The sequence below is a fragment of the Macrosteles quadrilineatus genome, unplaced genomic scaffold (genome assembly GCF_028750875.1).
Source record: "Macrosteles quadrilineatus isolate MER2022 unplaced genomic scaffold, UCM_ALF_1.0 Scaffold_8__2_contigs__length_117827958, whole genome shotgun sequence".
NCBI classification, from domain to species: Eukaryota; Metazoa; Arthropoda; class Insecta; order Hemiptera; family Cicadellidae; genus Macrosteles; species Macrosteles quadrilineatus.
The window spans coordinates 74,541,672-74,569,481 of record NW_026542601.1 but is presented as its reverse complement, the minus strand read 5'-3'; the positions used below and the strand labels follow the sequence as shown (position 1 = coordinate 74,569,481).

The following is a 27,810-nucleotide window of genomic DNA, read 5'->3' as shown; positions in this document are numbered from 1 at the left end:
TTGGAAAGGCATTAAGACATTGACAATATTCTTAACAAGTGCTTGTAAGCAAACCATTTTTACCAGAAATGTGATATAGTGATGGTTTAAAGTTAACAAAAATTTTTGATGTATTAAAGAAATGAGCATAATATTTTAAAGTATTTATCTGGATAAAATCATAGCTTTAGTAAATAACTGTTTTCTGTAAAATGAAGCATTAGGGCCTATTGCAAGAGCTTGAGAATCAATGGGAAATAGTGTTAGGTAATTAAATTGATGGATTTCAATGCTATTGCTCAATCAATTCTTTCTCATTTGATATAAATTTATAAAATTAAGTATAATTTGGAAAAAGACCGTTTACAGATTTTTATAAATTTTTATTGAGCATTTTTCTGGTTTCTTAACTAGGTTTTTGATTAAAAAAAAACAATGAATGGTTATATATTTTACTAAGGGTTCATTTAAGTTACTTAGTACTGTACTGTACTTCAAACAAAACTGTTCATATCAAAAGGGTGAAGACCTTTTGAACTTTCCATTAGTGAGATATTTACCAAAGATATAATGTACTCAGTTCAAAAGTAGAACTTCAAACAATACTATGGATTTTCCTATTTGGGTTTAACGTATTCCTCCAAAAGGCAACCCCGTATTTCATAAAGATGCTTTCGGGGAGGGCGAAATTGTATTGAATAAATCATCCCTCCTCTCAGCTTTCCTGCATTCCCCTCACTTTTCTGTCTCGTTATCTTTTATTATGACCAATTCCGCAAAGGTAATTAAATAATTTGGTTAAGTAGTAAAAGTACTAAATTTTACATTTTCAATTCAACAAAAGATAATTTTTCCATCGTACTCATGTTATTTGATAAATAATTGAATTCATTATATTGTAGGATAAGTTTATTAGGTATACTTCAGAATTTAAACAAATCGATTATAGTTGGTTAAGTTGGTTTAACTGTTCTAATCATAAGAATATTAGATGTACCGGTAATAAATGTGTCACATAAAGCTAAATGTAGTTTAAATAACGTTTTGAGTTTTGTGGTATTCAAGGAGTCATAACAATTTTACGTTTATTAATAAAGGAAACGATTTGCTAACTTACACTCCAATTATTAACCTTGGCCCATTTCAAAATGTAGGCTAATCATCAATATTTAGGTATAAGATAGGAGAGTCTGTTTGCAGTTAAAATAACATTTTTCAGCTACGGCTCACTAATTTTCCTTGGGGAAGACTCTTTCAATGAACTATAGCTGATAAAATTAGTTTGTCTCCTTTCTCCTCTTTTTAAAACGTATACGATAACAATATATATTTCAATTTAATTCGCTCGTATTAATAAGTAATGTGATGTAAATGATATCTAAGGGATGTGTTTCTAACCATTATGAAAAACTCACAAAAACGAGTACACAGCAATGATAAGTCTTATTTAGTTACTAGCTGTAACCCGCGGGCTTTGCCCCGTTTAACTTCTTAATTTTCAAGATGATCTCGTTCGCATGGCTCAATCACGTCCTGGTTGAAGTTCGTTCGCTACGCTCAATCACCTTTAGGTTGGAGCTCGTTCGCTACGCTCACTCACCTTTTGGTTGCAAATTAGCTGTTGACATAAATGTAAGAAATAATAGTGCTGCACCCTGTTGGTAATCCTTGTAACTTTAATGCTATTGAACATCATAGAACAGAACCAACTTGTTTAATTGAAACAGCTGTTAAGATTCATTAATTCCATTTATCATAAGGTTAACATGGGAAACTCCAGAGCCACTGGGGCGGAGCCGATTGGACGGATAACGAAATTGATGGTGTATAAACCTATTCCATGAAATTCTACACGTATGTACCAAGTTTCGTGGCAATCGGTTCAGCGGTGTCTGAGTTTATCACTGCCAAACAAATATATATATATACAAACATCCTCTTTTATACTTATAGATTGTATATGTTTAATACTAGGAACTTCACCCATCTTTAGCTACCTAATGTTAACAATTCTTTATAGGCTGTTCCAAAAACGGCTAAAATGGTTTTAGAAATGTTTTTACCTTTCATAAAAAATTAAATCACAACTACGGATTTTAAAATTTGAAGAAAACATTATTCAACATGTTATTTAGTTCATAGCGTAGCTTTTATTTAAATTCAATTTTTAAAAAACGCTCACGCCAATTTTTCGAAAGTCTGTGGTTTAGAGCCCCAGATCAATATTGAAACGGGAATTAACCTTCCCAGGCATATTTTGACTAGATGTCGCAGTGACAGCTTCCAAAATGTTATTAGTATTTAGACACTCTTGCTGAGTTTTATCAAAAGCTTTCACTGAAGACAAATATATATAAATATATTTATTCACTTAAACTTAAAAATGTGCTATCTTTAAATATATAGTGCAATACCCTTACCTCAGAAGACTGAATTCATAAATGGGTTCAAATCCAGAAGATGCAAAATGTTTTGTCATGTGGTAAAACACTAACATTCACACAATACCCCCGCCGCAGCAAACCTGCCGTCTAAGCGAATTTCCATTTGGCCGAATTGATTTTCAATTTATCTATTTAAATAACATTATTAGGTTTAACGAGTACCTAGGTTTGCTGCTACAAGGAAACTAATAAAGTAGTGTGTTTTTTGTAAAATATTGATAGCTTACTATAAAATAAATAAATTTGCCAAGTTTGATCAAAATATATCCGTAAACAAGCAAACTACAACATTTTACAATATTCTCCATAAGAATAACATGGGAATTTTAAATTTCCCATTTTTTTAGTTTTCTCCGTAACCAATAACCGTACAAAAACACTTTGATATACTGAATTGTTTGTTTTTTTTTAAGCTCTTTAAGAAGGTTTAGAGAAAAATTGGGAAATTTTGTGTTTTGAGGGTAAAAAGTGAGAAAAACCAATTTTTACCCCATAAAACCCCCCATAAAACCCTGTTCCCATGGTCCGATCATGCTGGATCGCGAACTCATACAAGTCGTTAACTCATTCAAGTATTATATATAGGTGAATATATAATAATTCACCTATATATATATATATATATATACCTATATATATATATATATATATACATATATAAAAATTTGAACGAATTGTGTTTTTGGCCTCTGGGGACATTAAAATGAAAAAGTAAATCGGTCCCGGGCCTAAGTCTTACCATGAGACCTACGGTAATAGCTACTTCCCTATAGGGAAATTCGCTAAAAACTGTTATATACATTTTATTTTAAATTAAATGAGTAAAGACAAATTATTATATAGTGTTTAATGATTATTAAAATGTATAAAAACAAAAATATGTACACCGAAACAATGTCGCTATGACAACCATAGACGAAAACTAAGCAGAAAAACAAACACAGGTCAAAAGAAATAGTCGCAAAACGGACATCTTCATTGGTTGTCATGAAGCCCAGAATCTGCTAGATACATTGTTGCCGGGATCGTTCGATAGTACCATAGATTAAACATACTCCCTTACGCTATTATAACGAACGAAACAGAAAGCCTGCATCGTTGCCGTGATTACGGTGACTGACACTTCGGCGAAAACGAAGTCGCACTTCGTTGTCGTTTCGAGGTTTAAAAATTCAGTTCATCGACGGATATACGTTGGCTACTTTGGACCTATGGCTCACAATTAACATGTAGAATTCTGAATATCAATAGCTGGTGTTTAAAAATGATTTTAGGGCATCTGAACGGTTTAATACTCTCCTAATAATCAAACGTTTACTGGTTCGATGCTGGTTCCGTAGCTTTTAAGTGGTTCAAAACTGTACTCAGCTGTTTTTGATAATTGAAAATAAATAGTCTTAGCTAGAAACAAAAGATCTAGAAATAATGAAGCTGTCATCTCACCCATTCTTTACTCATCTTCTTAAAATGCACATAATATTGAGGTGTTGGCGTTGTATTGTAATGTAAAACAAGCTGCTATACCCGTGCTTTGCAACGGGAAGAAAATGTGACCTAGAGAGCTAATAAAGTAATTCTGATGTGTGTTTTAAAATACGGCAATTTTATGATTTACTTTGAAAATATAAACTGATTTAAAAGTGTAAACATGCTTACTTTCAAAACCCTACTTTTTATGTTAATAGATTCAAAAGTATCTGACAACATACCTTAGTGTAGCAATAGCATCAATTGCTTCATATTGAAGCTTCACAAATGACATGTTTTACCATAATTCTTCAACTTTAGTCAAGCCTCTTTACATGTAGCTTACTATATAAATTAAAAAATGAAATCTTTGAGCAATTCTTTACAAAACGTATACAACCTTTCTTTAAAACCAAACATAACCCTCCTAAATCAACATAAAGCGTCACAAACATCTTTTTCAAGTAAATAAACAAATACCAGTTCATTGTACTGACCAGCTGTTTCATTAACTAAATTAAATTAAATCATGTAAACCTAGGAAGCATGCCAGGCGTGTAGCACTTTGGAAATCATCCTGTGGGGAAGAGCCCTTAAGAAATTAGTCCATATCAATACTTTTCGGCAAATCTACACACTCTAAGCTTCATTTTGATGTGCCATATGCCTATATTTTTATTTGGTAAATGGCCTTAACCGTTTACATAAAATTTGATTGTATCACTTTAATAATATAATAGATGAGTGACTGATATCAATCTTCTTGCAGGAGGAAGACTGCCTCCAGAATTGAGAGCCACTCAAACTACCTCACCATGCAGACTGGACGGGGAGAAGGAGGTACCTCATGGCCATCAGGTACGTACTTAGCCAACCTAGGCACTGGCGCCCCTCTATACGTCGTTTTAATCCAACATAACCTACGATCCTGCAGCCAATTGTTTACAAATAACATACATTTTGTATTTGAAAGAGCCATTACCTTGAGTGTGATAGAGTGAAATAAAAGTTTTCATCACTAGGACCAAAAGTGGCTTTTTTTGGGAGGCAATCTTGCACCTTGCCGAACTTTGAAATACGATTAAATACCAAAAGAACACTTTCGCTCCGTGTGATGTACAACTAATTTCATCATCCTTTGGAAATAACCCTCTAATTTATACGAAATTATACCACAAAATTTTAGGTTATACATGGTTATACATAGTCGTCATCAATGTTTAATTTCTGTTGTTTACAAATATAACTTAAAAATATTGTGATTAGCAGAGTTTCCATAATGTACTGTTAAAGATTTGAGGATATTGAACCGAAAAATTTACTATATGTTGTTTTTTTTCTGTTCTAAGTTACCCGAAACAATGTATTTTGTCTACCTTAGCTATTTAATTTCGCTAGCTTTTAAGCCCTCAACAAATAGTTGACCCCCCCCCCTCCCCAATATTTCTTGAAACACTGTCTTACGTCGTGGTAAGGACTCGAAAACTTTCATAGTTACTAGTCTTAGTTTTAAAACCAAATAACAATTTAGAAAAGTGTATCCAATTTACACCCCTCCACCAAATCAAACCCCCCTCTAATATTTCTAAGGGGGCCTAGACTAATAATAACTAATAATAACTGGGGACTCCGCCCCCAGCGAGCCAAAGGCGAGTACGTCTATACGTATAAAATGTCGCTATCAATAGAAAACTTAGTTCTCTCAAAAACTGTCAAAGATTCAATGGGAAGTTTGAGATACTCTTTCAAAAGTTAAAACCAAAAATGTATTTAAACTTTTTGTTGTAACTCAAGATTAAATTAATATCAGCATTTTGTTTATAAATTAACCTAAAAAGTTATTGAAACGTGTTCTTAAACTTGGAGTTGACATTTAGGTAGCAGTAAACTAAGTTGGAAACTGTTTACACACGAAGTGTTGCACTCGCCAAAGTCCCAACCACAAACTCACCCCTACACAAGGCTATCTCCTGAACTGGATATTATACGAGGTCATTGTTGATCCGTTGTGCAATACTATAAGTATAATCATCAATTCAATATGTCGTGTGAAATAAGCAGATTTTTCATGATCACGTGAAACCTAAACCGTGATTTTTGCGAGGAGGCTAAGATTGAATTGAAAATGTTGTAGTGATACAATAGTTCAATTGGTGTATTCAATTTTAGTTGTTAAAAACCTATGAGAACGTATTATAGTGCACAAACATGAGTCATTATAACAGAAAGCACAAAAGGTTGTGTAAGTAATTACTTTAAATCCGGTAAAAAAATACAATTTTAGATATATTTCGTAACTTTTTTTTGGATACCGGGTCACTGAGTTGGTTCAAAATATATTTCTAAACTAAAATCAGCTAGGATTGCAAGATTTATAGTTATATGGTCCACCAACTAGCTTCAGGAAGTGAAATATAGCGTCAAGAAGAAGAGTTTTGTCTTCATTATCCGTAGGATTCAACCCTTGTGGTGTTAATCATAGCTTACTTCAGGCTGCATTTACAGTTTTTACATTCAAAATCCAACTATAATGTTATTTTAGACAAACTAGACCTCACTTAGCACTTATTATACCAACTATTATTCCTCTTATGACAGTGCTACATCATAACAGCGATAACAGTACGATAACCGAGGTTATTTTGCATACTTGTTGCAGAAGATTTTTTAAATACATGATGATGAGGTGCATGGTTTTTTCTTAACCCTGGTCAGTTTGGTGTAGTGTGTAGTAGAGTCTGGAGCTTCGGCCCCGAGGTTTCGGGTTCAAATCCCGCCAAACCAAAATTGCTTTAGATGTGATAACGCGACCCACTGGGCCTAGTCTGAGGGGGTCGCCGGAAGACTGTCCCCCGGAAAACTACCCCCCCAAGCAGGTTCCTACGTCATATTGACGTCAGAGACCGGGGGGCAGTTTTCCAGTCACGGACACTCAAATTTAGTTGTCAAACAGTTCTAATCTAACCTAACCTAACCAACCTAACTTGCTGTAACATTTCGAAAATCTGTTTTATATTCACCACATGCCTTTTCTACTATCCAACGGAATTACTAGAATTAAAATTAAAATTACATAGCATGATTTGTCAAGGGGGGGGGTAGTATTCCAGTCGTGGGCACGGCTTCCATATTGGTTAGTTAGAAGATGTTGTGACGTCACGTTTCATCTGGGGGGGTAGTTTTCCGGGGGATAGTATTCCGCATCCCCGTCTGAGGTAATTTGTAAAAGGTTTCCCTTCCACAACCTAACGTCCCAGAATGTGAAGGTAAGACATTTAAAAAGTCACAATAGATTGTAGAAACCCCCTGTCAGTCTTCCTTAACATTACATGACACTAATCCACCACGTAAGACAAATACAATTGATCTCAAGCATTCCGTAGAAACTAATAGCATCATATTTTATCATTACAACCATACTAATTCAATTAAATACCCAGCAGGGGGGCGAGCTGGTCTAGTTGTAAAGCGTGGGGCTTCGGTGCCGAGGTCCCAGGTTCAAATCCCGACAATCACCAATAAATTTCATCTATGTGATAATACCTAAAATCTCTAGATATAGCTTGAAGTAATGTGTAAAACAGTTCCGGACTAGAACTAGCGTCCTAGGATGTGAAGGTGTGACATAAAAAAATTAAATACCCCGTAAAATAACGAAAATATGCATGTAATTCTTCCTTGAATTCGTCTAGGCAACGGTATATCTACAAAACCGACAAGACGGTACAGTGTATTTTGTAACAAACTTTTCTAAGTATCAAATAACAGGAATATCCACGTTTGTTGATGTCAGTCCAACACGAACCTAAGTTTTAGTCCGGGAAACCGAGCTTGTAATAATAGGTTTGATTATGGCCCGTCGCACGCCATGTATACAATGCACGAACCCTCTGATGGGCTCATTGTTATATATGGGCATCGTTGATTATGTTATTGTGTATAGATTGCCGATTTGAGCAATTTTTGACTAATTTAAATCCATTAACTTAGCTAGCGTAGTTTGGATCAAAACTGGTGGGAGTTTTATCCGCAATTCCCAGAAAGTAACTAAAGAAAGCTGGTCTTGAGTTGGTAACAGATAAACTCATTCCACACTCATCATTGTATACTTGGATCAAACAGCTCGTATGCATTTTAATTAGTGATATATATAGCGAAAATATAGACAAGTTGATAATGATAAAATGTTATTTTGGATTTTGTGTATACTCAATGAGTTTAATACAAAACAAAATACAATATTATATCCAATACAATACAACCTCTCGTCATTCTATTTTGTTTTTAATTGACATAAAAATAAATCATTTTTAATTCCTTATATTTAAAACTAGCTGTTTGCCCGTTCTACGTACGGGAATCTTGCAGTAAGTTGAAACCTTATATTCAGAACAGGAGTTGGTTTGCATATTTAGTGTGCATTTTTCCAGATATGCTACCAAAACTACTACTGTGTAGGAATACATATAAACCTTCGCAAATACAATATCTGACAGTTTCAAAGCCAAAACGTGAATGTAAACATATCAGTGACAGCTAGAAGTGAGAACTAATCCAAACAGCTGATCGTTATTTCATCAAATGTAATAGGAAACATTGGGAGAAAATTTGACAAAAATCAAACAAAATTGGGTTTTTGATGGTTCGTTTTTTTTGTTTTCAAAGAAGCCAGGCCATGTTTTTATAGCCCAAGACACTCTCACCAATCCAGTAAATACAGAAAAACGATTAGAACCTTGATCGGTACTCTAGTTTCCTAGGAGTAGGCCGCGTAAAATGACAATTTGGCGTTACAGACAGAGTCACAGAATGGACAGACAGATATACAGACAGAAATTGAGATAAGACTCGTTTCGGCTTTCTTAGTCTATGAAACGTAAAAATAACAAAAAACTGCATGATTCTAAGCAATGTACAGACAAAACTGTAATTTTATTTATATAGAAGATATTTAACTGATTACACTTGAGTTATAACTAATTACTGTATAGTAAAAGTCCAAAGGTGGACAATTTTAGGGGCACATTTCAACATTTTCCTGTAATTACTTCTTTTAATCAATTATTTGTAAACATAATATACCCAATACATGAATATACGTATTCAATAAACAGCCATACCAAATTAGTTTGCTGATTATTATTTTGTAATAGATCATACAAAACTCCGCTCCGTTGTTTAAACAGCTTATGTAAGGTACTTGATTTTCATATCGCTTCTGATCGTAAATTTTGACATGAAATTGTAAAATTTTAACTACTTCTAAACAGAAACAAACTTGCATTAAGCTATTAATAAGTAATTTCCCGGGAATTGAAGTAAATTTCAAACTTTTTCGTGTGAGAGGTGAATATTTTAACCTATAAATACACGTTAGAACTTTAAGGACGAAATATTCGTCTCTCTCAAATCCCAAACATGTTCAAACTCGTCATGTGGAACACGTTTCCTCGCTCACAATTTATTTCAACTACGTACGATGTATACATCACGATACATTGATATCCATATGTAAAAACTTTGTTGACAATAGCAGAACCTGTGTAATAATAGCTTCCTATCGAGTGTGTCGCAAATTGTGATGAGTTGTTTTATTTAAAAAATTAATAATACCCATGGAACGTAATGAAGATGACTCTTTATTCTGTGATAGCAGTTATTTTTAATTGGACTCCCTCTGTGAGATTGAACTCCTTAGGAAAAACCTTATGGTCGGTACAGTTGGTACTTGTACACAAATCATTTTTATATCAGCTGTCCTTCCACCATGACTAATTCCAGTATCTAGATCATTTAAAAAACATATTTTTTTATATATCAGACTTCTCCTTTCCTATTCCTTGTGTAGGTAACCTCAGAATGCACCAAAACCCCCACCAGTCGCCATCCTCAAAGCCAGGATTCAAATGGAAAATCAGGATTGTTACCAGGACTCAACTGCTTCAAACAGTTTTTAGAAATCCTTCAGTCAGAAGGGCTTGATAAGGAAATTTTTACCGCATATCTGACAACAGCTTATGTTGCCGTCCATCCTTCAATACTAACAGATACTGAGAAAAAGCCAAATTTATTTTAGGCACTACAATATTGACTTGTCAAAGGTGTAGTCGATTGACCCAATATTTTTCAAAGTGTATAAAACTACCCTTTGGAGGAATATAAGAATTTCCTCTTCTTCCATCCACTTTTTATATGAAGTTTACCTGTGGAGGTGTCATTTCACTGACAACCCAGTGATATTGTCACATAATGCACTAACTAATAGTGTCATAGTGGTCAAAAATCCTCCAAAACGTTTTATATGCTGAAAACTGAATACCAATGTGTTTTTTTTTTAATTTGTTTACTTCCTAGTTATGATTAATGATTTAGTAACGATTCTTTATAGACTGGCTAAGCTTGAACTAAAACTCGTTTCGGACGAACTAAAACATCATCATTACATTTTTCTGGGATGGTGCTCTATCTTCCAACTATTAAAACTCCACAATATAAACTGTAGCTAAGTAGAAACAAGGATGTTTTTATCTGTATGTGAAGCTTCAGAATATCAATCAGATTTACTTGTAGTTTTCCAGTTGCCACGAGCATAGCTTGACATTAATGACTAAGCACCTTAAATTCTCTTTCAATTAAAAAATTACCATTACTACGCCATAAAAATACCATAAAAAGTCAGATCAAAATAAATCTTGTAATCTCCGTGTTATTCCGTTTGATGTGAATACCCACACGACATGCTTTGGTAAAATAAGGTTTTTGGTAGTTTTCGGGATTATGGTCCATTTCCGCGGAAAAGAACGCCTTTTTCGGAATCAGCGTTGAATTAAAAGTAGAATGAAAAAATTCAAAAATCGGGTGCAAACCATAAAATGCATACTAACCAGACCTTTTTGTTCGCCAGACTAAAAAATTCAAAAAATTTAACTTTTGATGTATTTTTATGTTTGCCTATAAAAAGATGCTAAATATAAATCTGGCAACACTGTACTGTGTGATACAGAGAGGTACGGTAAACACACTAATACCTAGAGACTATTGCAATTAACTGCCATCGACCTCCCTATGTATACACCGTATACAAACTGGCACCGTGATAATACTGTATCTATTATGGTAGTGTATTTATGTACAACATATGACGTTTATTGTGCAGAAAAATATGTTCCTACCATAGAAAATAGGGATATTTATGCAGCATAACCTTAGACTGAAGATATGTACAGTAATTGAATTCACATGTAACCAATAAATAACACCAATATAACAGATATAATATTATAACCGATAATATTGAAACGTTCTCAAAAATTTACCAAGAAAATGTATGTCATCTTTTATCTTTAGTTTTGAAAACATAATATTTTAGTGTAGTTTTTGCCAAGTGTACGTACATCAGTTAAAATATCATACTACAACATCTATTTTATTCATATTTTGACTATTTTCGGGTTTACTACGGTAGAAAATACAAAATGATTTACACACAAATGTAATTTAAAGTTTATTATAACTATAGTTCGGCCGCTTAGAAAGCGACCTCCTCCAGCATTGGTTTAGCATTAGCGCGCAGGTCGTTTTCTAAGCGGCCGAACTATAGCTGTTACCCACGGGCTCCACCCCGTTTTACTACATTAGTAATTAATAAAACTATTGATTGGTTAAGTTAAGATGAAATAAACAAAACAGAATACAAACAAATAATAACAGCTGAGGTATTTTTAACATTAGGTAAATGGAAAGATCCCTTCGGAAAGCAATTACGACCTTAGAGGGCAGTTTATGAAATAATGGATAATTTTGCGCAAGGTTTCTCGTCATGACGAACATTTTAAGTATATGGTTAATGGGGGTGTGACTTGTAGTTTTCTCAAAAGTTCATGGGTACTTTTGGCTTTATATATACGAGCTGGTGGCCCGTCCTAGGTACGGGAATCGAGTTGTCAACTAAAACGGAATAATTCAGAACATCTAGTTTACACGCATAGACACAAATTCTGGCAATTTTAATGGGGAAGATCACCTTATAAACAAAAGTAACGTGACAACCTATTTATTCCATTCGAATAAAGACCTAAAATATGGCGATATGCATTTTAAATCCGATAATTTTACCATAAAACAGCATTTGTGTCGATTTGAAAAATATTGAAGTGAGATTGGCGACCGATTCACACTGGTTTTGAGTAGAGTAGCTACATGCTACCTCCAATTTATTGCATACTGTACTACTTATGTACTTACCGTACCTTATCTTACCTCCGTGACCACTGAAACCTTTATGAGGATTCTCTTCTATCACCTGCCTCTTCAAAATTTAGATCCCAGTCTGAGGATGCATTTCATAACTTGATATTCCTGTCTATCGTGTGGTACTCCTTGGAATATACTTTTTAAAAGTTTATGCACAGCCTGTCCATCCAAGCTTTACCTACTTCTGGAAAGCATCCCTATATTTGGGTGTTAACACATTTCTCTTAGCTCTCTGATCTTTTTTATTTCGACCTCCAGGCCGTTTTCTTGAACTGGTCTGTATATTTTCTCTGTACTTTATTATCTAACCCAGCATTAAGGTTTTTCGGTTCTTTGGTCAGTGCCCAAGTTTCTGAATCATCAGTACTACGGGGATAGTTGGTATGGTATGAGTCGACTTCGGTTTCTGCTGCACCCTGCAGTTTATTTGGCAGTTTTATAGAGACCTACTACACCGATTGACGCTTTCATTACTAACCAACATTTTAGTATGCCGACGTACTCACATTCAAACATACAGAAAAAGAAGTAGGTATCAACACGTAAACCACTTATATCTTAAATAATTAAGCAATAAACTGCTGAAAAGATGTTTCCCAAATATGAGTTGAAATTTGCAATGCATAAACTAAATACTTACACAGATTGCATTTACGACAAAACTTGAGTAAACACAAGTGTTTGAGATGTTTAGTTCAAAATAACACATTTCCTGATAACGGAGATCCTTCACGGTAGGGGTAAACTATCTACATTTTAAAGTGAAATAGTATGTAGGCAAACACTAACGAACAATATTTTTGGAAACAAACAACTCGTAACATAAACATTTCAATGACAGTTATAAACCAGCTGTTAGTTAAACCACCATTGAAAATACTTTAAATTGCTAGCGTCGGCTGCTAGACTTTTTAAAAATTAAAACTTAATTTCTAAAAAACTGAAACCCTAAACTAAAATTATGGCTTCGACATTCCCTAGTTCTCAAAATTATCTTTCTTTCAACACAAAAATCATGAAAATCCGTCAAGTGGTTCATTCAGAATCGTGAAATAAAAAAACCCAGTTTCGTTTTAATATTATAGATAAGATTTCTTTGTAAGGTCAACTTAGAAAATAACTTAATATAGGTAAGTTAAAATAACATAGTAAGTATATTGAATGGATTATATTTAAAGGAACTATCGATGATCAATTCAATATTGACATGTATGGAGCTGTCAACAGTAGGGTAAAAATGAGAGAGCTAGCACCACCGTGTTATTATATCAGAGCTCAGAGATAAAGGAGTTATAGAGTAACTAATATTATGGGTATAAAAGAAGATATTGCTAACGAGTTACATAAGTCGGTAAGAAAGAATTTTCCTCGACGAAAGGTAGTTGTGAAAGGGTTTGACGACCTTTGGCAGTGTGATTTAATTGATATGACAAAATATTACAAGGTCAATAAGGGATTCAAGTATATAATCACAGTAATTGACGTTTTTTCAAAATATGCTTGGTCAAGACCTCTCAAAACTAAAACCAGTAAAGAGGTTACTTTTGCAATGGAAAACATATTAAAACAGGGAAGGGTTCCAAAAAATTTACAATCCGATTTAGGAACAGAATTCTACAATTCCGAGTTTAAAAAGTTGATGGGTGATTATAAAATTAACCACTATTCTACCTACAGCATTTTAAAGTCGAGCGTGGCAGAAAGATTTAATCGCACGTTAAAAAATGTTATGTGGAAAAAATTTACAATTAATGGTACTTACAATTGGATCGACATACTAGACCAACTAATGGACTTCTACAATACAAAGAAACATTCGACTATAAAAATGAAGCCGTGTGACGTATCAAAGAAGAATGAAATGGAATTACTAAAGACCATTTATTCATATAAACAACCCAAACTACGAATGATACCTAAGTTTGAAATTAACGACTACGTCCGCATTAGCAAATATAAAGGGGAATTCGCCAAGGGATATACTCCGAATTATTCCACAGAAATATTTCGCATCACGCAAGTAGTTCCGACAGAACCCGTCACTTACAAGTTGGTAGATGCCGAGAACCAACCCATTGCCGGAGGATTCTATCAAGAAGAGCTAACTAAGGTTAAACATAAAGACGTTTACTTAGTCGAAAAGATTCTCAAGAAGAAGGATGATAAAGTGTTTGTAAAATGGCTTGGTTTTCCTTCGTCCAAAAACTCCTGGATTCAAAAAGATAATATTGTTTAACATGATATATAATAGACATTTTTTATACTGTAGTACTACTGCTTATTGTGAATAAATATATACTAAACTCAAAAACATTTCTTTTATTACATATATAAATTACAATTAAATATAGTAAAAATAAATTATCCTAATATACTTACCTTCGTCAGTCCCGAACCCGGTCCCGTGGCGTCGAAGCCCGAGACGATAACCGCTCGTCAACCTGAAACATGACCTACACAACCTACCTCGTATCGATATCAGTATAAAGACTTGCTTCAGATTGTAAACAAATAATTGGTATATAAATTAGACATCTTATCTGTTGTTTGACTCAAATGAATTGATGATGCACTCGCAGTTATCACTATCGCATGTTTTCTGCAACGTCACGATAAGCCACGATGCAAATCCATTAAGCGCTTATCTAAATACTATACAATCTGTAAATTGTTTAACTTATTTTAAAATACAACATATGTCAGTTCTAAGATTTTTTAAACAGATGAAACTAATATTTTATATATATATTTTTTTAATCACATGGTAGTTTTTAAAATATAAGTTTCGAACACAAATTCCCAAACAAAATATGTCACATATTTGTGGAAACAACCTCAACGTTAAATGATATACGAGCGCATGCCATAAAATCGCTTGCGATTCCACCATAATCGTTTTTAAATTAATCTATATAAACATATTATTTATCCATTATTCCTTACATCAGGCTAACAATTAAACACTCTATTTACTCCACGCATTTGGAAAACTATCTACACTCAACACTAATTGACAAAAGCGACAAGCGTTTGCGAGTTAATCATCACCACCTTAAAAATCAAAATGTTAATTTAAATATTTATAATACATCTTGTCACACCTGTACCCTCCACGGTGTCAGCTCTCTCGTCCGTCCACCACGACACACCACCGACACCTTTCCCGTGTGCCAGCCTCCGCGGTGCCAGCTCTCTCAACCGTCCACCCCGACACGCCGACGGAAACTTTCGACACCGTGTGCCAGCTCTCTCACCGTGCCAGCTCTCTCACCCATGTACGTTCTCCCCGTGCCAGTTCTCTCAGCCGTTTAATAACACGGTGGTGCTAGCTCTCTCATTTTTACCCTACTGTCAACATTCAATAGCTGTCAATCGGTAGCACACGCAAACTACGAAATCAAAATGTCGATGTTGTAGATCGAGAGGGACGACTCGGGTGAGTTATGCATCTATTGAGTAAGTTCTGCTTTTGATGCCATTCGATCATTCAAACATAGAGAAACGATATCTCACTATTGACAGAGAGGTGGTTGAACCACCAACAAGTCATTCGATTATTCGCACAAACTATGACGATCAATGTATCGATGTTATATATCGAAAGGGAAGATCCGTTTGAGTAATGAATCTATCAGTAAGTTCTGCTTTAGAGGCCATTTGATTACTCACTCAAACTTAGACAAACTTATCAACATAGTGTGGTTGATCATCCAAGTCATTCGATGATTCGCACAAACCATGACGATCGATGTATCGATGTTACAGATCGAAAGGGACGATCCGTGTGAGTTCTGCATCTGTATTGACAGCAAAGTATTCTGCTGGTGGGGCCAACAACACTGCACCAACAACGAGTCATCCGATAACTCCACAGGTAAATCATTAATAATATCTGGTAGTTAAAATGCTAAAAATATATCGCATAGATACACATGTAAATACAGATCAAATTGATTTCAACCAATTACCATAGAATTCACCACCAACTGTTTCAATGTTTGTCTATTATGAAAAATTTACCTATGCATATAATCTGTGTGTTATGTACCAACAAATTGGAAAAGCACACTCGTTTTGGCATATTGCCTCATATTAAAATAAATATTCGAAAATGATTGTTATTTTTAGTTTTTGTACATTAATTTTACAATGTATCAAAATCTGTTATTTTCACCTCAAACTCATCTCAATTCTCCATTCTGTTTTCTAATATTCAAGGCCGGCCGCAGCTACGTTGCCACACCACGCCATGGCGTTGTTTTAGAGTAGGCCATGATGCCACATTATTCGCAACTATCGTACACATGTTTAGTGACTCCCATCTTTTTCTAGACTCGACCTCCCCCAGCTGGAGTGATTCCTCGGACAACTCCTCTTCTCTCAACACTACAGACTCCACGGAGCCCTCCACCACGCCGACCTTGTGTACAGTCATGGGTAAGTATCCAGGCAGGGTTTTGACCAAGATTCCACCACATCTGAGACTAAATGTTACTGATTGTGTATGAAACTAGATGTCTTTGTTTCTCACCAATAGCAATAAAGCTGTCAGTAGTTGATTATATATATAGGGTTCTTGAAAAGATAATAATTAATTCCAAATATAAATGGGACGTGAACCCTTAGAGTTAAAAACATTAATTTACCTCGTGACATTCATTTAACATCATATTAGACATTTAAACCTGAAAAGTTTAGTGAACTTGATAATTGTATATGTACTGATTTTACTTATTACTCCATGCTGTACAGGCAGGCAGTACTCTGTGGGCGCTGTGTTGCCCAGGGATACAGGCACCTGTCTGGAATGTGTCTGTGGCAAGGCTGGCAGAGTTACATGTAGCCCCAAGGACTAACATGTCCGAGTACAGTCAAGACTGTATTGAATATGTACTGATGTTACTTAATACTCCATGTTGTACAGGCAGGCAGTACTCTGTGGGTGCTGTGTTGCCCAGGGACACATGCACCTGTCTGGAGTGTGTCTGTGGCAAGGCTGGCAGTGTTACATGTAGCCCCAATGACTGTATTGTATATGTACTGATGTTACTTATTACTCCATGGTGTGCAGGCAGGCAGTACTCTGTGGGTGTTGTGCTGCCCAGGGACACAGGCACCTGTCTGGAATGTGTCTGTGGCAAGGCTGGCAGTGTTACATGTAGCCCCAATGACTGTATTGTATATGTACTGATGTTACTTATTACTCCATGGTGTGCAGGCAGGCAGTACTCTGTGGGTGTTGTGCTGCCCAGGGACACAGGCACCTGTCTGGAATGTGTCTGTGGCAAGGCTGGCAGTGTTACATGTAGCCCCAATGACTGTATTGTATATGTACTGATGTTACTTATTACTTCATGTTGTACAGGCAGGCAGTACTCTGTGGGTGCTGTGCTGCCCAGGGATACAGGCACCTGTCTGGAGTGTGTCTGTGACAATGCTGGCAGAGTTACATGTAGCCCCAATGACTGTATTGTATATGTACTGATTATTACTCCATGTTGTACAGGCAGGCAGTACTCTGTGGGTGCTGTGCTGCCCAGGGATACAGGCACCTGTCTGGAGTGTGTCTGTGGAAAAGCTGGCAGAGTTACATGTAGCCCCAAGGACTGTATACGTCCAAGTGACGACTTCCACAACTCGGACCCAAGTAACTCCTTGGATATGTTCGACGTCGATGTATTCTGAGCTACCTAGAGTTTTCCTTCCCTTATAATCCCAAGGTGGTAATAGCTGTGATGGTTTCCACGTCCCACTTCACAATCCAAATAAAAAGAATGATGGTCGGAGAGCCATATGAATCACCAAATAGCCTGTATGTACTGCTTAGTTAGGTTGATTTTGTTATTTTTCTTATTTTGATTTTGGAAAAACAAGGAGTTTTTTTTTATTTTTCACAACATGCCATTTATTTTTTAATTCCACATTAGAGTCAATTGATTTTCATCAGTTTGCGGCATTATGAATAATTGAGAATGATAAATGTGCGTTCACGGGAGGCGAACCAATACGTATAATTACAGCAGTATTAAAAACGAATTATTGTGAAGTGGGATATCGACATATAGATTTTTATTTATTGTAGGCTATTTATTTAAGTTTGAGTCTTAAATAAAAAACGCTAGCTTTTAATAACTTTTATTATTTTACATTTTAAATGCACACTATTTTTTTATATTTACACCCATAAATATGCGATAAAATTATGTTTACATAAGAAAAGACATTGTAATGGACTTTAACAAATATTCCGAGAATCACTCGACATTTGCTTTTCAAATAAATCAAACGACCACAAGCAATACAATTATTAGTATACTGTACATCAATAATTTTGTTTAAAAATATCTTTTAAACTGTATTGTCTTTCGTGTGTGTATATAGTGACTGTGTCAACTTAAACATCGTTCAATGATACTTTATGTTAATAGGCTACTTTAATCTCTCTAGAAACACTGTATGTATGTATATCACATTAAAAAATCTTAAGTGTATCCAAGTGTTCTTAGACGTATTCAATTATACCTTCTGATCATTTAAATTTTCCAACAGTGTTTCCATAGCCTATAGTTATAAAAATATTTTCTGCAGTTTATAAAATGACATATCAGTACAAAATTTACTTTACTTCACTGAAGCCTTTGTTGGATATGTCAGTAAACAGACAATAATAGGTAGTCTACTTAGAAAACCAGTCGGGCATTATTTGCTTCTAGAGTTTCTAAAGCTTATTTAAAATATGCACCAATATTACAGAAAAAGATATTCGTAATATTATTTATCTTCTTTCAATGCAATCTGATATCAAACAAAAAATGCATTATATAACTTTTATGAGACAATCTTCAAAAGCCAACGGCCTATTCTAACAACCCAAACTTGTCTGCTAAACTTCCCTAATCGCCTTTCAAAAACTCTTTCAAATAAAAATTTTGTTTTAACTAATAAAAAAAATGTTTGGTTGTGCTAGTTTTTTTTTAATTGCGTAGGTATTCTGTAGATAATTATTAGTAGTTAAATATTTTATTGTTATTCCAGCTATGTCAACTGTAAAAGTTTCGTTCGTGTAACAGCAGTTGAGTGCTTATGATGACGTAATTTTCAAGCATTTTACATGTGGTTTTCAAATGCAATATCTGTATCTATTTCAGTGTATCATAGTTTCTTCGTGTCTATATCTTCCTGGCGGCATATCTAGATACATTATATTGTGATATTCTAGTCTATAGTATAATTAAAGGCATCTTTGCTTATAGGGCATTTTCGTAACAACATTTTAATTCTTAAAGTTAAGAAATAATAAATATAAAAATTTTAAAATAATTTCATAAATATTTTATATTTTAAATAATTATAAAATGATTTTATTTTAAAATATTTTTAATTTTAATATTTTATAAGTTTTTATTTTAAAAACCAAACACAACAAATCTTTGAGTGTTGACTGTTTGATTTAACTATACTTTAATACAGATTTCACACTTTATATTTTCTTTGTGATGTCATTATTATATAATTTTTTAATTAAATAAATTTTTATTAAATCAACTCAACGCAGCATTTTTAATCTCTCTGTGCTTAATTCATCTCAAAGATTGTCTAAAATCATAGAATAATTATGTATTTTTTTAACTGTTCATTATATCTCAACATATTATACTGCAAATTAATACGTTTAAATTATTAGATACAATTTTTATTTTATTTTTTATTGACAATATGACCCTCTATAAGTAATGATGCTATTAGAGTAGTTTTTATATCAGTAAGTACCATACAGAAGTATTTGTATATGTAGTAAATTAGTATAATTTTTGTAATTTAGTAAAGCGTAGGTGAACTATGTGATTGTAATTATTAACATATTTGTTGAAAGGTATTTTTGTTGTTTATCCCTTACTTTTATTACTCACCTTTGTATAAATTGCTTATTATTTCAATCTATGTACTACATACCTGTAAACATTCCCATGGAAATTAAAAAAACACGGTACAAATTTAACTTACATGAATATATTTGAGATCCTTATTAGGTAAACTGAAATTCACTATTATACTTTTTAGTTCTTAACCATAGTTTAGGTAATATTACTTCAAATTATAATTATAGTCCTAACGATCCATACTTAAGCTAGGAAAGGCTTGGTTTTATCTACTCTTCTCTTTCTTACCTTTCCTATTGTACCAATCTCCACGTCTATAGAGTATTTTCATAAATTGCACTAGGTATATGTAGTAATCATAAAGGATACCGTAGATGTTATTAGAGTTAAGGTAGTTTGAGAACTAAAGCAATTCAAAATTGAACTACCACCAAACTTTGATACCCACCGTCTTTCCCAGTACAATTGTTTGCTATTTGAATATAGTAACGATCTTATTTTATAACCTTTTTATAGTTGTTATGTATTAAATATGTTAATTCCTCTGAGTTTTTTATTGAAGCTAAACAGTGTTTTAGTTGTTAATGATTAAGATGCATATTGTAACGCCTAAAACAGCGGTGACATGTATGGTTATTTATTATTAAAAGAGTCAATATAATGTATTGTTCCTAATTTACAATCCTGGATCTTACCTGACTTTTTCACATGCAGAATATTTTTTTGTTTTACTGTACAGGGTGTCCCCGAATTTCCTACCGACCGTTTTAGGTAGAAGTACCAATATCTAACAATATTATTACGTAAAAAATTTTCAAAACTCAAAAGTTACCCATGCAGCCGCCATGTTGTCTTTTTCACAAAGTAATTTTAATTGATTTACGGTTTTTTGTATAAATTGAATTTCGGTACATAGGTTAATTTGCAAAAACCTATTTTGATGAAAATATTATTTTTCTCTCATGTTTATATTAGAAATTGGGGCCATTTAAAATTTTGTCATTTACATAACATACAAACTGCATACGTAAACTAAACTACAGTAGTATGTTTTATTCAGACAGTTTCATTACGATTCTAACGATACCAAATTTAAGAAAATTGGTTAGGAAAACCAGCTAAATCAATTTAAAAATAGAAAGGAAACATTTTTTTTAGATACTAATAAAGTGATTTGCGGACAGTAAAATATCAATTTTAAACACTCTATTCTATTTCATATAATTATGTTTCTTTAAATTTAAATTTCAACGTGTCGTATTAAATGTGATTTGAAATTAGAATTTTAAACACAAATTATACTGTGAAATTGGCTGAGAAAACATTTACAGCGTGCATTTTATAAGCATCAAAAACGCCTTCTTAAGGAACATTACGCTGTAACCTCATCATAAATCTTATTTTAGAAGAGCCCCACTTCAATGAATAATCTAAATATCAAAGACCTCTCACCCTTTTATCTGGCTATCTTTTCATCCAACATCTTAAAGCCTTTAACATCCTAAAGATGGAAAATGTCTTTAAAATAACCCTAATTGTATCCCATTTTGGCATGCGCCTCCTCATGAAGTCCTACATTTTTGAATCTAGAATTTTCTATCGACAATAATTGATGATAGTAATCCTAAGAATAATAATGTACTTGTGTGCAAAATAAAAATACAAATAAATGATTAATAAATTATGTAACCTATGTTTGAACAAATCGATTGCGTCACTCGTATCAACAGGAGTTTACCATGAACGAAAATGTCACTGTATTTTGTACCACTGGATGGTCTCATTTACAATAATTTTATCTAGAATTATCTATACTATTATAAAATTGAGGTGGTGTCCGTCTGTCTGGGTGGCTGTCGTGACTAAAATACTAAACCAAAGATAATACTAAACCACTTCCTTGAGGTCCCCTCGGGCTTCGCCCCGTAGACGTCCAGAGTTTTGAGGTGAGGTTTTCAAAAGTAAATATTGATTGATCTCCTTGGCAGAATGAGGAATTTATTATGGTTATCTTTGCTTTGACATTTCAATATAAACAAGAAACACAGCAAAATGCTCATTTCGCAATTTCAGACAGCTGGATCAAAGAAATGAAATATATTTCACACAAATATGTGGTAGGATTATTTAATCCAAAAGTTTATAGCAGATTATTTTCTAAATGTCAATGATTATGAAAATAATTTGTCTTCCCGTTGCGAAGCACGGGTGCAGCAGCTAGTAGTATTAAAAATATTTCTGCGATAAATGAACAGATAATGACATTGCGGCTAAGAGTAAGAGGGCATAAATTGGTGATTGTTGGAGTGGTGTTGGAGTTACAATAGTACAAAATGTAAGGGTGAAAGAGATGTTAAATGATACCCTTATTTCAGTCTTGGAAGGGATACTGCAGGATTATGACGTGGTCTCAGGAGGGGCCTTAATGAAAGAATTGGGGGCCACATGGAGAGGACATAGCAGACAATAAAGAGCCACTGATGGATGCATTTGGCTAGCTTGATCTGAAGATAGTGTTTTTAAATCACAAATAAAACATATATGCATGGCATCAGGATACAAGGGAATTAAAGCTGATTATTGATTATTTAATAGTCAAGCATTACAGATTGGGGAGCGAGCTGGTCTAGTGGTAAGTGCGGGACTTCAGTCCCTGAGGTCCCGGGTTCAAATCCCACAAAACCACCAATGGATTTTATCTAAGTGATAATGCCGCAACCCCTAGGTCTAGCCTAGTAATGTGAAAAACAATCCCGGGCTCGTACCTAGTGTCCTAGGAAAAAAATTGTCAAGCAAACAATAAAACTAAAAATTAACAACCAATAATGTTATAAAACTTGGAGGACTACTGCGTATAGGATCCTAGTTAATATTTTAGAAAACAAATGAGTAAGTGATATTTAATACTAACTATCGAGGAAAACTCGTAAAATAGCGTTACATTCAGTGAATGATTCTAATAAACGTTGAACAGTCGTCCAAATGCTTTTAAGTTTAACAATTTCGATGTCAAGACAAAGTGTAGAAGAATGTACCGTTAATGGCTCGTTGAAATTTTAATTGCTACGATTGAGGTAAGTGAGCTAATCTGCCTCCCGCCCCAGGCGCACTTGGGTGGCTGTCGCTGAGCTTTAGAGATACTTTTAAATTGTATGTAAAAACCACTACGTGTAAAAAATTGTTTTACAATAAACAAAGGTTTTTGTTTAAATTATTGTAAAACTAGCTGTAACCCGCGGGCTTTGCCCCGTTTAACTTCTTAATTTTCAAGATTATCTCGTTCGCATGGCTCAATCACATCCTGGTTGAAGTTTGTTCGCTACGCTCACTCACCTTTAGGTTGGAGCTCGTTCGCTGCGCTCACTTGCCTTCAGGTTAGCTAGTTCGCTACGCTAACTCGCCTCCAGGTTGAAGTTCGTTCGCTACGCTCACTCACCTTTTGGTTGCAAATTAGCTGTTGTCATAAATGTAAAAGAAATTATAGTGCTGCACCCTGTTGGTAATCCTTGTAACTTTAATGCTATTGAACATCATAGAACAGAACCAACTTGTTTAATTGAAACAGCTGTTAAGATTCAATGATTCCATTTCTCATAAGGTTAACATGGGAAACTCCAGAGCCACTGGGGCGGAGCCCGAAAGGATTTTTGAAATAAGAATATTCCTATATGTTAATCGGGAATGTGAGCTATCATCATGCCACATTTCAGCCCAATCCGACCAGTATTTTTCGCGTTCACTTGTCACAAACATACATCCATACATCCATACATCCATACATCCAAACTTTCTCATTTATAATATTAGTAGGAAGTAGGATAGTTGAGTTTAAGTTGAAAAAGGTAATTGAAACAAATTAATCTGCTTTTAGAAATCGAGTTTAGAATTCAAAAAGACGGAAGGAGCCCCGCAATTACCCATTTACCTTTTCAAGATTATGTGTATTTTTAACAGTTAATAGGAGAACAGAAATACTTATATACAATAAATTTGTAGATTGTTATTCCAGTAATTTAAAACCCACATTTAACCAAATAAAACTATATAGGCCTAATCTTAAACAATAACTCATCCTCTAGTAAGTTATATAACCAAACAGTAAAGCACTAGTCATGAAATTGACTCTTAAAATGGAAACAAGCCTTTCGTTGACACTAGCCAGTAACCAGTGTCGCCGGACATGAACTAGACACGGAAAACGAGCTTCAAAATTTACAATGGAATGGGAAGTCTACTTGTGTTGGTTAGTCTATGCTAAAACGTTAGACGACGAAGCCCTAAATAACATTTATTTTTTAATTACCATTCGCAGGTGTTCTATATCATAAGCTTTAAAATGACACCTCAAGCGTAAAAATAGGTTAAGTAAAACAGCTGGATAAGGGTTGTAACAGGGAAACCCCACGTGTTAAGTATATGGATGAGTATTGTATACATGAGAATTTTATCGAAACTGTCAAAACATCTTATTGTCGAAATGTGTTGACTGTTGAGTACTTTGAACTTAAACTATTCTAATTTCCAGCTGGATGATTACTTTGTAAATCATATAAAAAAAAGGGGGGGGAAGTAGGGTAAAAAAATTTTCAAAAAATGATTAAATTATATTTTTGATAACTGTTATAGCAGAGTAAAAATCAAAATTGCAAACCTTCAAATTTTAATCAAAACTGTCATTTAATGTATGCTCCTAAGCGAAACTGATTTATCCTTCTGTTAATTCAACAGTGTTGATGATTGAGGAATACAAAAATAAAAAATTACTTCAGGCGAAAAATTAAAAATGAGCGTTTCTGTTACAACAATGTAATTCCCGTTTCTACTTCTCAGTCAAGTCCACACGTTCACATAAATCGTTTCCGAGTTGTTGAATTTTATTACAACTCTGCGTTGGCTTTTTACGAGAATGTGTGCTGTAAGCAGCTTTTCTCATTTATTGTGGCAGCCTTCGTCTAATTCTGAGAAGATTGACATCAGATTTATAACGTAAGACAATACAATATGAATAGATATATTAATATTTATATAGAATAATACATACTACTGATCCCTTGAAGAAGTAAGATGACTAATTTATTTCTTATGTGATGCAGAAATGATGTGTTTCTGCAGACGACTTGAGACAAAAATGTCTATAAAAACATGTTTTGAAACAAATATTGCGGAAGAAAAATAGTACAACGTATACAAAACAATGCTAAGTTTTAGTCACTTTTTCCAGTAGCACAACACTCCAGATGTGCAACGTGAAGGCACAAAAGTGGCCAACAGTGAGACAATGTTAACATTGTCTCACTCTAATTACTTTGTCTCACTCCAGATTTTCAACGTGAAGGCACGTTTCTTTACCAATTTATTTATTATATGGCAACTGTAGGAAAAATATAATGTGTAACTTAAATGCAAAGTGCAATCGCCTCACTCGAGAAACCATTCCTCAAGGATTTCTCTCGAGTGAGGCAATTGCTCACTTTGCTCACTAGTTGCAAAAATAACTATTTTTCATAATGTAGACGTACAAACAAATTTCCAAGTTTTTTTCATTTGTTATAGATAAGCAGAAAAAAACTTTTTTACTCATTTTATGTTTTTATCAAAAATCACAAACCGGATTCAAATTTAGATCATTGAACTGTGAAACGGAATAACGCTGTAAGGCATTAGGAATAGTATATTACGTTATCTCCATTCTTACTTGGCTTAAAATACCTACTTTGTATGGTCACCATTTCGTCGAAAAGTAAAAGTAAAGTAAAGTTACTAGTCCTGAAAATAAGTGTTTACCGGACGAGTGTAGTCGTTCCCGTGCGAGACGAAGTCGAGTACGGGATTACCGTACGAGTCCGGTAAACACATTTTGGACGAGTGGCGTTCGATAGTTTATGCCATACTACTAAATCTGTTCAAATCCTTATACATTACCACCAACTAAAGGACTAAAAATCACTAGTCATAACCTCTAAGAGAGGTTATGTTTTTGTTTATAAACACTAATTGGCACCCAAATACGGTATAATCAGCTGATTGGTGTCCGGTAAAATTCGTAGTACGCAATGAAACCCCCATTTGATTAAGCTGGCGGCAAACAGCTGTTTTCTGGACTAAATCCTTGCATGGGAAGTTCGTCAAAATAGTGTAGTGTGGCGTAAAAATATTGTACGTGAAACTGTTGTATCAACAGTCAAAGAATATATTTTATTTATGTTTATGTTTTCCTGTATAGTTTTTCGTCGCAATATCACAGTGAATTCGATTTATTTCAATTGATTTTTGTCCGTTTAATTAACTACCTGAGATATCTGGTATCATTAATACTGGATAAGTTTGCCAATCAGATTACGCCCCCTTATCGGGGGATGCGGAAGTGGGAGAGGAGAGGGACGCAGGTGTACCAACCGCTGAGCGAGTAATAAAATACAGAAGATATAATAACTACTATAACAAATGCGATACCCTGCCGCATTCTGTATGAATTTATCTCCAGCGATGGTTGCTTGGTTTTAAAGAAAGGTGGTTGTTTACTTAGTAATGGTGTAATCCGTCTTGACTGCGTACATTTTGTTCTTAATTAGTCTTATGTAACACGAAACAGGTGCATTGGAACCAAACTGCTACTTCTTATCAAATTTTCTGATTACTCAAAATCATGATATCAATATTGTAGGAAGATTATCTGAAATGAATAGTTAATAATAAAGTATTAAATAGCTGAAAACACAAATGAAGTAAGTTGGCAACTTGAAGTTGAATTGAATTAAAAGTTTCAGTTATCATGCAAAACTAATTTGTAGCAATCAACAGAAAGGCTTGGGTTTTTTTTGGTTTTTAGCGAATTTCCCTATAGGGAAGTAGCTATTACCGTAGGTGGCACGGTAAGACCTAGACCCGGGACCGATTTACTTTTTCATTTTGATGTCCCCAGAGGCCAAAAACACTATTCGTTCAAATTTTTATATATGTATATATATATATATATATATATAGACTTATATATATGTATACGTCCGTAAACGCGATAACTTGAGTAATTTTTGTCCGATTTTGATGAAATTTGGTTTAAAGGTGTAAAGCGTGATAAACTTGAATGAGTTCGCCAACCAGCACGATCGGACCATGGGAACGGGGCTTTACGGGGGGTTTTATGAGGTAAAAATTGGGTTTTCTCACTTTTGACCCTCAAAACACAAAATTTCCCAATTTTTAGACCATTTTAAAGAGCTTAAAAAAACAAATAATTTAGTATATAAAAGTATTTTTGTTCGATTATTAGTAACGGAGAAAATTAAAAAAAATTGTAAATTTTAAATTCCCATGTTATTCTTAAGGAGAATATTGTCAAATGTTGTAGATTGCTTGTTTATGAATATATTATGATCAAACTTGGCAAATTTATTTATTTTGTACTAAGCTATCAATATTTTACTAAAAAACTCGCTTAATTAGTTTCCTTGTAGCAGCAAACCTAGGTACTCGTTTAACCTAACGTTATTTAAATAGATTGGATTGAAAATCAGTCCAGACAAATGGAAATTCGCTTAGTCGGCAGGTTTGCTGCAGCGGGGGTATTGTTAATAACTATGCATAGTTAAAATATAATCATTGTTGCGATGTAATCAGTTAAATATTGAAGTCAGCCAGAAGATTAACTTTTTCCAACAATGAATACATAACTAAATTATGGGACTAATCTACATACAAGCAAATGTAGTTTTCCATCAAACAAAGAAATAATATTTGAATGTTTTTTTTGCCTTTAACCACCTTTAACTCACTGATAACCTTCTAAA

General features: G+C 34.0%; 1 protein-coding gene across 1 annotated transcript in view; it reads left to right on the top strand.

Annotated features, from left to right (window-relative positions):
* LOC129000166 (uncharacterized) overlaps positions 1 to 19,440 on the top strand; it is a 43,706-nt gene extending 24,266 nt beyond the window's left edge. The window contains exons 2-5 of the mRNA XM_054427104.1: positions 4,660 to 4,748; positions 15,909 to 16,017; positions 16,476 to 16,580; positions 17,650 to 19,440. Coding sequence (XP_054283079.1) covers positions 4,660 to 4,748; positions 15,909 to 16,017; positions 16,476 to 16,580; positions 17,650 to 17,828 — 482 coding nt within the window. The 3' untranslated portion in view covers positions 17,829 to 19,440. The remainder of the gene's footprint in view (positions 1 to 4,659; positions 4,749 to 15,908; positions 16,018 to 16,475; positions 16,581 to 17,649) is intronic.
* Positions 19,441 to 27,810: the final 8,370 nt, after the last annotated feature.